Source organism: Stegodyphus dumicola, chromosome 5, assembly GCF_044657685.1.
Source record: "Stegodyphus dumicola isolate Sdum_Otavi_A_Nest chromosome 5, ASM4465768v1".
NCBI classification, from domain to species: domain Eukaryota; kingdom Metazoa; phylum Arthropoda; class Arachnida; order Araneae; family Eresidae; genus Stegodyphus; species Stegodyphus dumicola.
The window spans coordinates 203890152-203902165 of record NC_140772.1 but is presented as its reverse complement, the minus strand read 5'-3'; the positions used below and the strand labels follow the sequence as shown (position 1 = coordinate 203902165).

The following is a 12014-nucleotide window of genomic DNA, read 5'->3' as shown; positions in this document are numbered from 1 at the left end:
CACTGCATTTGTATTAATGGTTTAAGTTCACAAATGCAGGGCTTGTGCTTATAGAATAATCTCCGCTGTTTGCGGGATATGCTAACATAAAATGCAAATTGAAATTTAAAATAAATTAACGCTGGATATTTATAAAGCAAAAGCGTTGACTCAAACTAATCTCATTGTGCGAGTACACTTGGCTAGCAAAAGGCCGACGCCGGTTAAAAGTAGCTCTCAGATTTGGGTGAGGAAGTATCAGTTCAATGTTAATGCTACAGCTCTTTTTTTTAATTTTCAAGTTCTCTGTGCTTATATACACGTATATGATTTGCATCCTGATAATGGCTGATGAAAGCATAAGTGGTAGTACTGCTAAAATAATACGATAATTGTAACATAAACCTTACAATTTCAAAACTCGGTTCTCATACAGATAACTAATATGCGGCGGTAACATTTCTGGTGGAAGCCAACGAGTAATACAAGTAAAGAAGTGACTGTGCAGATAAAATTAATAAGATAATACGTTAATAAACAAAAAACCCTACAAATCAACATGCAAACATAATAATTAATTAATGTAATTCGTTTATGCTAATTGTTTTTAATCCTTTTTCAATACGCAAGTTTTTATCCTATAAATACCCTTTAATTTTGACAACCAGTGTATATGGAATAACTTGACAAGATATATATTTTAAACATCTTACCCATGTATAAGTTGTCTTCGTCAGGATCATCTAATACCTAACAAACAGAGTAAACAGATGAAAAAACTGCTCTAGAAATTTTAAAATTAGATCTATACAACAAAAGAAATTTTGATTTAATTTAATAATTTACATTTGTTTGATTTTTTTCAATTATTTTATTCTTATTAATGATAAAAATCCATACCAAACAAGGAAAAAGAAATACAACTAGTATATATGAAAAACGAGTTTGATTGTCTACCGTTTGGTGAGCACGCAGTTAACTCGACTTTAGGGAGATTATAGGTGATTGCATTATACTCTACCCTTAAGTTTTGCTCCTTAGATAAATTTGATTTTATCCAATATTTTGCATAGCCTAATTTTGATTGGATATTCTAAACCACGGAGTCCAGGAGTTCCCAGCGAAGTCAGCATTGAAACCCAAGGAGTTTAAAATTTAAAGGGGAAATTTTAGGAAGAAGTTTAGAGAATTTTAGGGAGAGAATAAAATTTCCTCAGGGAGAAATTTTAAAGGGGTTCAGTGATGATCAAGGGATCGATAGGCGAATATACACCAGCACTTGATCCACATAATCAGATTCCACTCATTACAAAAAATACTGATAAAATTGTTAATTAGGTGTTTATGCCATAAAGCTATATCACGTAGTAAGGGGAAATCATACACTGATGGCCATCCAAAATACAGCATGAAAAAGGACAAGAGATACCACAGCCAAATTTATTTCAGAGATTACACATAGTATCAATATCAATTGATTTGGAATACAGCCTTCTTTGAGTAGAGGAAGACAAGAAAATCAGTAATGAGTGTCGCCTCCCCGTTTGTCAATAACTTTCTGCTACACACCGCAGAACTGAGTGAAAGAAGCTTTGGATGCGTTACTGGAAAATGGCAGCTAGCCAAGTTCATCTGGTGCAAGGGCAGATCAGGGTACGAATGCAATATAGTGGGCTAAGAAGAAAGCGTCAACATTGCGTGCAACGTATAGTCGCGCACTGTCCTGCTGAAACATGGCCGCAGTCAAGCTCTGAAGGTAAGGAAGAAGAACTGGAAAACTTAAGAGCAGGGGTTAGCCGGTGGTACGCGTACCACCTGTGGTATGCAAAGGAGCAAAGTATTTTTACCTATTAAATTCAAAAATTAAAACCCCAACATCTTGATTGAGTTTTTTCTCTAACACTTATAAATTTATGCGATCTCAGCTTTGTTCAAGAGTGGTGGTAATAGTAGTACTTTGTAGTGGCGGTACTAAAGGTTTTCAATTTTTGTTTAAATGGTACGTGCCAGTCAAAAGGTTGAGAACCGTTGCCTTAGAGATATAGCACTGGCTGGTAAGTGTACCGACCATCGCGGTACTGCAGGCAGAAGCGTAATTCGTCACATACACACAATGTCATGCTATTCAGATGTCCACCTCCGCCGTCCAGTGCACCACTGCAAACGCAAGTGGTTAAGCTATAGACGCCTAGCGGAAATTCCACTGTACTGTAAACGACGTCGAATTGTTCGTGCAATACACCGATTGTTGTACTACAACACTGGCCTACTGAGCAACTTCCGACCTAAGTTAGCCTACAGGCAACAAACGGAATATGTTACTCAGAGGTAAAACCATCTACTATCTGCTGGCCACAACTTTAGGTCGGGGTCAAAACAGATCAGTCGGGCATTAATTGGCAAAGTCAAAATTTCAAAGTTTACATTTGTACAAAATACAGAGTTATTTGGGTATGCTATATACGTTGAAGAAATACTTCTGAAGTTATTATATTAAGATTTTCCAGAATAGTTAAGACACGAATTGACAGCCGCCTATAATAACAAACATGGTAACAATAAATGCAAAACTTTTAAGTAGAAGATCATAGTCAAACATATATAATAGACAAACACAGATAAATGAACAATAAGGATAAACCCCCTGTTCAGAGAATCTGCAAGCTATTGAAATGAAGTATATAGCCATGAAAGAATCAAGTCTGATCTCTAGAGACCAAATTTAAGTGTAAATGAACATACTTTATATTACATAATCCAGTACTAAATGTTTTGTCGAAAGCAAAGTATTGTGCAGTTCATGCAAGATTTAAGTCATATGACTCAGAGGTACTGGAATTTACCCTAAATTATAGTAATAAAATCCATAAATTCAATTAAGAAGTTTGTTGATTCCAGTATAATTAACAGTTGTCATATAATTGTAACAATATGTTAAAGAAGATTACACCAGATATACACAATATTGAACAAACATTATGTTTCCATAGTTGGTCATAAATGTGCCAGGAGAAATAACTATGAGTACAATTATATGTTAATATACACAAAAACAGATGGCATAATATCGAGAGACATGTATTCATGACGTTGAACAAAAGATTACTTCAGATACAACTGAGCACGTGCTGTACACTTTATGCTGCTGCTTTTGAATGAAAAAATTGTTGTGCTGTAGGCTATATTCATTCGAATTTCGAAGAAGGCATGGATATTTATCAATGAATAATGTGTTAAATATTTGCATAATCGCCTGTAGTAACGGCAACCGCCGTCAATAAAAGGAGGTGCTTTCCTTAGTGGCACCGCAGTTCATTTTAGTTCGAGCCAGAGTAGACCTGCCCGGGGAGAAGTCAAGGGATGATAGATTCCGGTTCCCGTCTTGTTCCGGTTCCAGTCCTGTTCCGGTTCCCGTCCTGTTCCGGTTCCCGTCTTGTTCCGGATCTAGTGCTGTTCCGGTCCTGATCCAGTCCTGTTCTAGTTCCAGTCCGGCCGTTTAAGTCCAAAACACGTAGGAGCTGAAGTCTGAATCCAGCGAATGGAGATATATGCCGAAAGGGCTAGATGGATTTTGTCTTTTAAAAGAAAGTGTTCTTCACCGTGCCGGCATAGCTGTTACTTTAAAGCATTCTGAATGTTAAGTTTTCGTTTATGATGTTAAGTTTTCATCATTTTTGAAGTTGCAGTTGAATAAACCTTTAAGTTTTAGACAAGGTTTTTGTGTTCTACAGAAAATTTTAGACTCGAAGTTAGATATATCACATAGGATTTAACGAAAAATCAACATTTGGCGCCAAGCGACAGGATATCGTCTGCAAGGTAAGCGACTTTTTTATTTTTGAATCATGGAAGCCTTAGCACGAACTCAATACAGAAGATTATTTAGCAAAGCGTGTAATGAATTTGACAATTAAGAAACTAAATTTAATCAGGAAGAAAATTAATTAAACTAAAAGTTATTGCCGAGAAAGCTAAAGTTTTGTTTGATACTGAAATTAAAATACAAGAATTAATGTTTAAAGAAATTACAGATGAGACTTTACTTATTAAGGAAATGGATGAATCTGAATTATATTTTCATAGGTGCAGACTTATGGAAAGTAAACTAAAAGATCTCACTTCTGGAACCCCGAATGTAACTTTAATTGATCCATCCTTTGTTCAGAATAAAATGTTACATTATCCGAAGATTAAATTGCCTATCTTTAATGGTAACATGAAGAAATTGCTAGGATTTTGGGGGCAATTCCAAAAGATTGATAAAGATCCTACATTAGATAATAATGATAAATTTGCTTATTTGGCACAGGCTATGGAGAAGAATTTTTCCGCAGAGGAAGTACCGTATTTATGTGAATCTAATGCGCCATCGAATCTAATGCGCATCCCCATTTTAAAACTTTAAATAATAAAAAAATTGTTTGTCGGCGAATGTAATGCGCATCAATAGTATGAGGAATTTATTGAATCTTTAGTTGCAAACAGTGCCAATTTCTGTTGCTGCCACAAGCGAACATTGCTCTCATCTACGTTGAACTCTCTCCCTGCCTTTCTATTGCCATTTTTTCAGCATAAAGAATTACTTTACGTTTGAAAGTAGCGTCATATGACATTCTTCTCTGTTTGCCCTCCATTTCGTGACTACGTACTCTGCAGTTTGTATCCTCTATGCAATAATGTGTCAACGATAAATGTAACGGTAAATGTAGTCGAGAAATACAGTAATCCATTGTTACAATTTAAATTTGGTTGACGTCATCGGCGAACTTTGCACTCGAATCTAATGCGCCATCGAATCTAATGCGCACCCTAATTTTGAATACTTCATTTGGCCAAAAACGATGCGCATTAGATTCGCGTAAATGCGGTAGTTAAAAGCTTTCCGCCAACTGCGATAGTTATAAGAGCGCAATTGAAGCATTGCAAACGCGTTTTGGTAACAAAGAATTACTAACGGAGATTTATATTCGTGATTTGTTAACCCTTGTTATTCAAAAACAAAATACACGCTCTTTGCGGAAACTATACGATGAACTCGAATCTAATCTAAGAGCCTTGGAGATATTGGGAATAAATAGAGGCAAATATTGCGCGATATTATATCCATTGGTAGAATCAGCATTGCCGAATGAAGTCTTAAAAACGTGGGAGAGATTTAGGTTTTCGCGTAAAGGATCAGAAAGTTTAACCGGCGAAAACGCCGAGTTAAGAGAAAGGGAATCTGACCTTGAGCGTCTTTTATGTTTCTTGCGCGGTGAGGTTGAAAGCGAGGAAAGAATTTCTTTAGCAGCTAAATCTTTTAATGTTTTCGATCGATTGGCTCTCGGTAATAAGAAAGGAAATTCGGATTTAAAGATAAGAGAACCTCACTTAAAACCTACGGCAGCTGAACTATTTACTTCTTCTCATGAAGCTAGAAAAGGCTGCATATTTTGTTCCAGTATAAATCATGGTTTTGCGGAATGTTTTCAGGCGCGTAACTTATCGTTGTCGAAAAGAGAAGTTTTGGTCCAAAGGACACGCTCTTGTTATCTGTGTCTGAAATCTGGACATTCTGTCAGGAGGTGTAGATTAAAAACAGTTTGCTTTACATGCGGTAAAAGGCATCATATTTTTCTATGTAAGGGCCATTCACAAATGAGTGAGACAAGGGCAACGAAACAGCCTCCAAATGAGGCTGAAACACTCGCCAACATTTCTTCAAGGTCTCCTAAAGTTTTGCTGCAAACAATAAGAGTAATAATTAAAGGAGATAAAAAATCTCGTTCGGCTCGAGCTATAATTGATACTGGTTCTCAAAGGTCATATATTCTGCAAAGCACAGCTCAAGATATGGGTTATAGGTATACGGTAAAGGAATACCTTAGCCACGCATTATTTGGCGGTACAACGACCAGTTTGCGTGAACATAAAGTTTACAAAATTCATTTATCTAATACGTCTGGCTCGTACAGCTGTAATTTTGATACGTTAAGTCAGCCTGTTATTTGTAATAATATACCTTCTATTGGACAAGGAATATGGCTTAAAGAGCTTGCTGACTGTGGAATAAGTTTAACAAATCGTTTAGAAGGACCTATAGAAATTTTAATAGGAGCCGATGTTGCAGGACGATTATTAACGGGAATATCGTAAACAAATTTCAAACGGTCTTGTAGCTATTGAGACAAAGTTAGGATGGACGGTTATGGGAAAAACCGGGGAGTTGAATAGTGAAGGTTCAACATTCTTAGTTACTTCAATGTTGAATAAAGAGGCTTGTATTTCTGATTTATGGGCCCTCAACTCGCTTGGTATTACGGACCCATCCGAACAAAAGAGTAAATTGGAATTGTATGAGGCTACCAGGCAACATTTTCTTGATACTGTAAAAATAGAAGATAACCGCTTTGTAGTGTCTTTGCCTTAGTTGGAAGGGCACCCTCCCCTGTCGGATAATTTTGAGTTATCGCTTAAAAGGTTGCACGGTACGATTAGGCAACTTGAACTGGATAATCTTCGCCAAGAGTATCAAAATATATTCCAAGAATGGCTCAAAGAGGGCTAGATTTACCCCATCATTATTTGCCACATAGACATGTTGTTAAGGAACATAGTACTACGAAGTTACGGCCAGTATTTGACGCTTCGTCTAAAGCAAAGGGTTCTCCGAGTCTCAACGATTGTCTCGAAAAAGGATTAAACCTTATTGCATTTATTCCTACAATCTTAAATAGATTTCGCCAAGAAAAAATAGGGGTGATTTCTGATATTCGTAGGGCCTTTCTACAAATTGGCCTGAATTCTAGTGACAGAAACTTCCTCCGATTTCTTTGGATAAAGGGTAAAGATGGCTTGAAGCATTTTCGTCATTGTCGAGTCGTATTTGGTGTAACCAGTAGTCCATTTTTACTTGGAGCTGTTATTCAATATCACTTAAATTCAATTTTAGAGAAAAATGATGCAGATGTAAAATATCCTTCCGACATTATTGTTAAATTAATGAATAGTTTCTATGCTGATAACTGTGTAACAAGTGTCGGAAGTGAAAATGAATTACAGCGCTTCATGAAAGTATCTTCAGATGTTATGGCAGAACGAAAATTTGAATTACGGGGTTGGGAATATACCGACTGTAGTTTAGAAACCGAAACTATTGCAAATGTATTAGGTTTGTTATGGGAATACTCTTCAAATAAATGTTGCTAATTTGCAAAATCTTTGTTTCGAGAAAGTCACGAAAAGAAGTATTTTGGCAATAGCCTATAAAGTATTTGATCCCATCGGTATAACATGTCAAGTCCTTATATTACCCAAGATGTTATTACAGCGTACATGGGAAACAAAAGTAAAATGGGACGAAGAAGTTAACACTGAAATTAAAAGTAAATTTTTGAAATGGGTAAATGACATTTTTCTTTTGAAAAACGTTAAAATTCCAAGGTGGATACAATATCAGCCAAAACAGTGTTCAATACATGTTTTCTGTGACGCCAGTCAAGCAGCGTATGCGGCAGTAGTTTGCATTCGTGTAGAAGAACCAGAATCAGTTAAAGTCCAGTTGCTTCAGGCTAGGTCTAGAGTTTTCTTTTGTGGTAAAAAGGAAACGACTATTGTAAGATTAGAATTGTTAGCAGCAACTATTGCATCTCGTCTTGCTGCAGACGTTCTAAAAGACTTTGAGGCCAGAAGTACTTTTTTCTGGACAGATTCAAATACTGTACTTGCATGGGTAAAAAGGGAAGAACATAAAAAGAAAGGACATGCAGGTGTACAATATATACTGAATACCTTAAGGGAAAAGTTTTGGTTGTTATCTGGCAGAAGAACTGTGCGTTCTGTTTTGAGTAAATGCATTACTTGCAAGAGATATTCTGCTGTACTTGTTGGCCACATATCAGCCCCACCGCCAATAGAGCGAGTAAATGATTCAGCATTATTTCAAGTAACGGGTCTGTTCTTTTGTGGTCCTTTATTGTTGAGAAACAAAGAACAGGCATGTATTTGTGTTTTTACATGCGCCGTTTATAGAACGGTCCATTTGGAGTTGCTGACTTCTCTATCTACAGAAGTGTTTCTTCAGGCTTTTCATCGGTTCGTGTCGCGAAGAGGTAAACCCACAACTGTGTACAGTGATAATGGAACTAATTTTGTAGGTGCTTCAAATGCATTCAAACTAATAGATTTTGAACAAATCAATCGGCAGGCAGCCAATGAGCGAATAACATGGAAATTTATTCCCCCTGGTGCTCCATCGTGGGGTGGTTGGTGGGAACGTCTTATCGGAATGACGAAGCAAGTTCTTAAACATGCTTGTTTAAATTATGAAGAAATGTACACGATACTGTGTGACTGTGAAGCGATTCTTAATGACCGACCGTTGGCAGTAATTCCTTCCGATCCTGAATTTAAAGCTCTAACTCCTGCCGACTTTTTAAAAGAAATTAGAACTACTAGTTTGCGGGATATAAAATACGGTATTAAATCAAATAATTTGCAAAGAAGATTTCAGTATATTCAAACTGTACGAGAAGCATTTAAAAATAGGTTTCGTAAAGAATATTTGGGAATTCTCAAGGTTTCGCATAAAAGAGCTGAAAGGAAAGTTACTATTAAATTAGATGATATCGTTTTGATCGGTAGTAGTGACAAAAGACTTTTTTGGCAACTTGGTCGGATCATAGAACTTCTTCCAGGACCTGATGGAATAAATCGGCTTGCAAGAGTAAAGACCCGAAATGGAATTTTGCTTAGAGCAGTTCGAACTCTGTATCCTTTAGAGGAAGCGCAAAATGATGTACCCGTGAAGCTGCAGAATGAAAAACAAGATTCGTTGTCTGAACTTAAACTCAACGTAGATGATAAATCTGTGAGACCTGTAACACGATCCGGTAGAACTGTAACTCCGCCAGACAGACTGGCATATTAAGGCTCTTTACAATTGTTTTACATTGTTGTGAAAGTTCACTTTTTTTCCCCCTTAGGTGGAAGGATGTTAAATATTTGCATAATCGCCTGTAGTAACGGCAACCGCCGTTAATAAAAGAAAGTGCTTTCCTTAGTGGCACCGCAGTTCATTTTAGTTCGAGCCAGAGTAGACCTGGCCGGGGGAGAAGCCAGGGGATGATAGATTCCGGTTCCCGTCTTGTTCCGGATCTAGTGCTGTTCCGGTTCCCGTCTTGTTCCGGTCCTGATCCAGTTCTGTTCTAGTTCCAGTCCGGCCGTTTAAGTCCAAAACACGTAGGAGCTGAAGTCTGAATCCAGCGAATGGAGATATATGCCGAAAAGGCTAGGTGGATTTTGTCTTTTAAAAGAAAGTGCTCTTCACCGTGCCGGCATAGCTGTTACTTTAAAGCATTCTGAATGTTTCCACCTAAGATGTTAAGTTTTCGTTTATGATGTTACGTTTTCACAATTTTTGAAGTTGCAGTTGAATAAACCTTTAAGTTTTAGACAAGGTTTTGTGTTCTTCAGAAAATTTTAGATTCGAAGTCAGATATATCACATAGGATTTAACGGAAAAATCAACGTCTGTGCGGCAAGGAGGCAACCTATATGTGCGGCGAGCAGAAAGTCCCCTCGAGAGGTTGGTGAAGGGGTTGGAGGGGTGGGAGACTTTCGGACCCGCGCCCCACCGGGTGCTCTCCTTCAAATCGGGGGGGGGGGGAGAAATGAGCAAAGTCATACTATCAGCTGTATGGAGCTCAGGGCGCAATATTGCCACCTACCTTGCCAAGGAATTTCGTGGGTTTGATCTGATGTCAGACAAGCGAGGTTAGTCCCAACAACACAAAAACAAGCGCATCATCATTACTGATTTTAAATAAGAACCGTTAACTAACAGCCTAAAATATGTATTTATTACCAGATTTATTTCTTCATTCTAAATCAACTGTACAAAAGCTTTTGAAAATTTGGTTTATTTTGTTTCCCAAGTTTAACAAAAACTTTTCTGAATTTATGTATCGCAAAACAATGGACATTGTCTGTACGAACCCATTTGTTGTACCATTTTTTAATATTTTCATTGTGCATTCATTTGTATACAAACATTTGCCTATATGAATAATTTTATATCACTAATACTGCTGTCACCTTCTTGAATGTTAACAATGCATGAAGCATTAATTACTTCACGAATCCATCTGTTTTGTTTGATTTACTTCATTAAAGTGCATAACAAATGACGCGTAACATTAAATTTTGAAAATGAGTTAATAATCTTACCTCGTGCAATTTAACAATATTGGGGTGGTTGAGCTTTTTCAGTATAGCAATTTCTCTGTATATCTGTGCAAGAGGACCAATGCGAGATTTCTGACCATCTCTAGAAGGTGGCACCCTACCTACAAGAAAGATAAAATTTAGAAACAGCAACCAAAAGCATAACAAGGCACCATTCGTTAAAGTATTGAACATTTAAAGTATAAGATAACATGTATTATTTAAATTGAACTAAGGCAGCCAGTGCTCTGCTTTCTAAAAATTTAAGATTATAGTCTAATAACACGAAGAGTTTACCATCAAATTTCAAAAAGTTACAAAATTAGCTTTAAAAAATACAAAAATCGCAAATTAAAAAAAACTGCGATTATGGAATTTTTCGAAGGTTTACGATTTTTATTTTCTTTTAATTTTGCATCCAGGACGTAGATTCCAGTTTAAAGCCTAAAATAATTTTTAAGCTAAACACATATGATTGGCCAACTGGCTTATGAATTAATCTCATTAATCTGTAATTCAGGCTAAAGAATATATTAGAGTCATATATTAACAACGTTATTCAAATTAGCAGTACCTAATGGGGAAAAAACTTAATTACTTAAGAACTTAACGACTGAACCATTAGTTATTACGGCCCATTTAACTAACAAAAATTAGTAAGCTAACATTATAGAGACATTAGGTATTTTTTTGGAAACAGGAAAGATGAAAAATTAGCAACGCCTTCGCCGGGAATCGAATCGCGGACACCTGCACACGGACGCCCAGCGTGCAGATCTCCACACCACGAAGACATGCCAAGAAGGCGGGAGAAATACCTTATATACTCTCCCTTTTAAAGGGGGCTGGGGTATTTTAGGGGACCAATCGCCAAATCCTGGGTGTGGAGACTCATCATCCAACACCCTTTTAGTTCGGGCGCCACTGTAGAGCCATTAGGATTTTTTTTGGAAGCAGGCAAGATGAAATATATGCAACACCTTCGCCGGGAATCGAGCCACGGACCTCTGGAATACGTGCCCAGCTGCAGACCCTCACACCACGAAGCCATGCCTAGAAGGCGGAAGAAATACCATATAACATAAACAAAATAAAATCGGAAACGACATCTGACAACTAACTATATAAAAGAAACATAACGTTGAGACAGGCTATGCCAGCAACACTACGACAAATCTCCAGCATATTTACTCGGTATCAGGCCTTCCTTCCTACAGGACATTCGTTGAACGACCAGAAACTCACCAAAATTCACTTCCTTCAGGCAGAATAATCAATCCCAGTCTCCGTACTCGCACCCGAAAATGGAGTAAAAAGCACGAATCAGAAAAGTCTAGAAATAGCAAACTTCACAGGTGAAGTTTCCCCCCAGAATCGTAACGGTAAAAAAAGACGTCGGTTCGAAGCGATATCTTGTCTTATGTACTCTTAAGTCGGCTGAGTGCGTAGTTTTTTCCATTCAAACTTGCATACGGCAAAGGCTGGTTATTCGTTCCAATACTAATGAGTCATTCGCCTCCCTAGAGTTACAAAGTGAAACTAACTACTGAAATATTAGCCGCCACCAGCTGTGCATTTATTTCATCAGATCGATTGCGCACGAAGCTTTCAAGAAATTCTCTAAAATGGCAATCGTTTTTATTTTGCCAGAAAATCCACCGCTTATTGAAAACAGTAAACACCTCCTCCATGAGTTAAAAATGCACCATTTAAACTAAATAATTTTATTTGGAACATTACATTAATGATTTATGTTAGTTAATGGAAATTTATACCGAAATATAGAAATTTATATCGCTGCATCCCTTTGAAAGTTGGCCATCTGCGCCAAC

At 37.2% G+C, this 12014-nt stretch overlaps 1 protein-coding gene across 2 annotated transcripts in view; it reads right to left on the bottom strand.

The window, feature by feature from the left end:
- The window catches only part of LOC118190727 (calcium/calmodulin-dependent protein kinase kinase 2-like), a 308782-nt gene that overhangs the window by 34296 nt on the left and 262472 nt on the right, over positions 1–12014 (bottom strand). For both annotated transcript variants that reach the window (XM_085817571.1, XM_085817572.1), the window contains 2 exons: positions 10186–10304; positions 693–729 (listed from right to left, as the gene is read on the bottom strand). In XM_085817571.1, coding sequence (XP_085673697.1) covers positions 693–729; positions 10186–10304 — 156 coding nt within the window. The remainder of the gene's footprint in view (positions 1–692; positions 730–10185; positions 10305–12014) is intronic.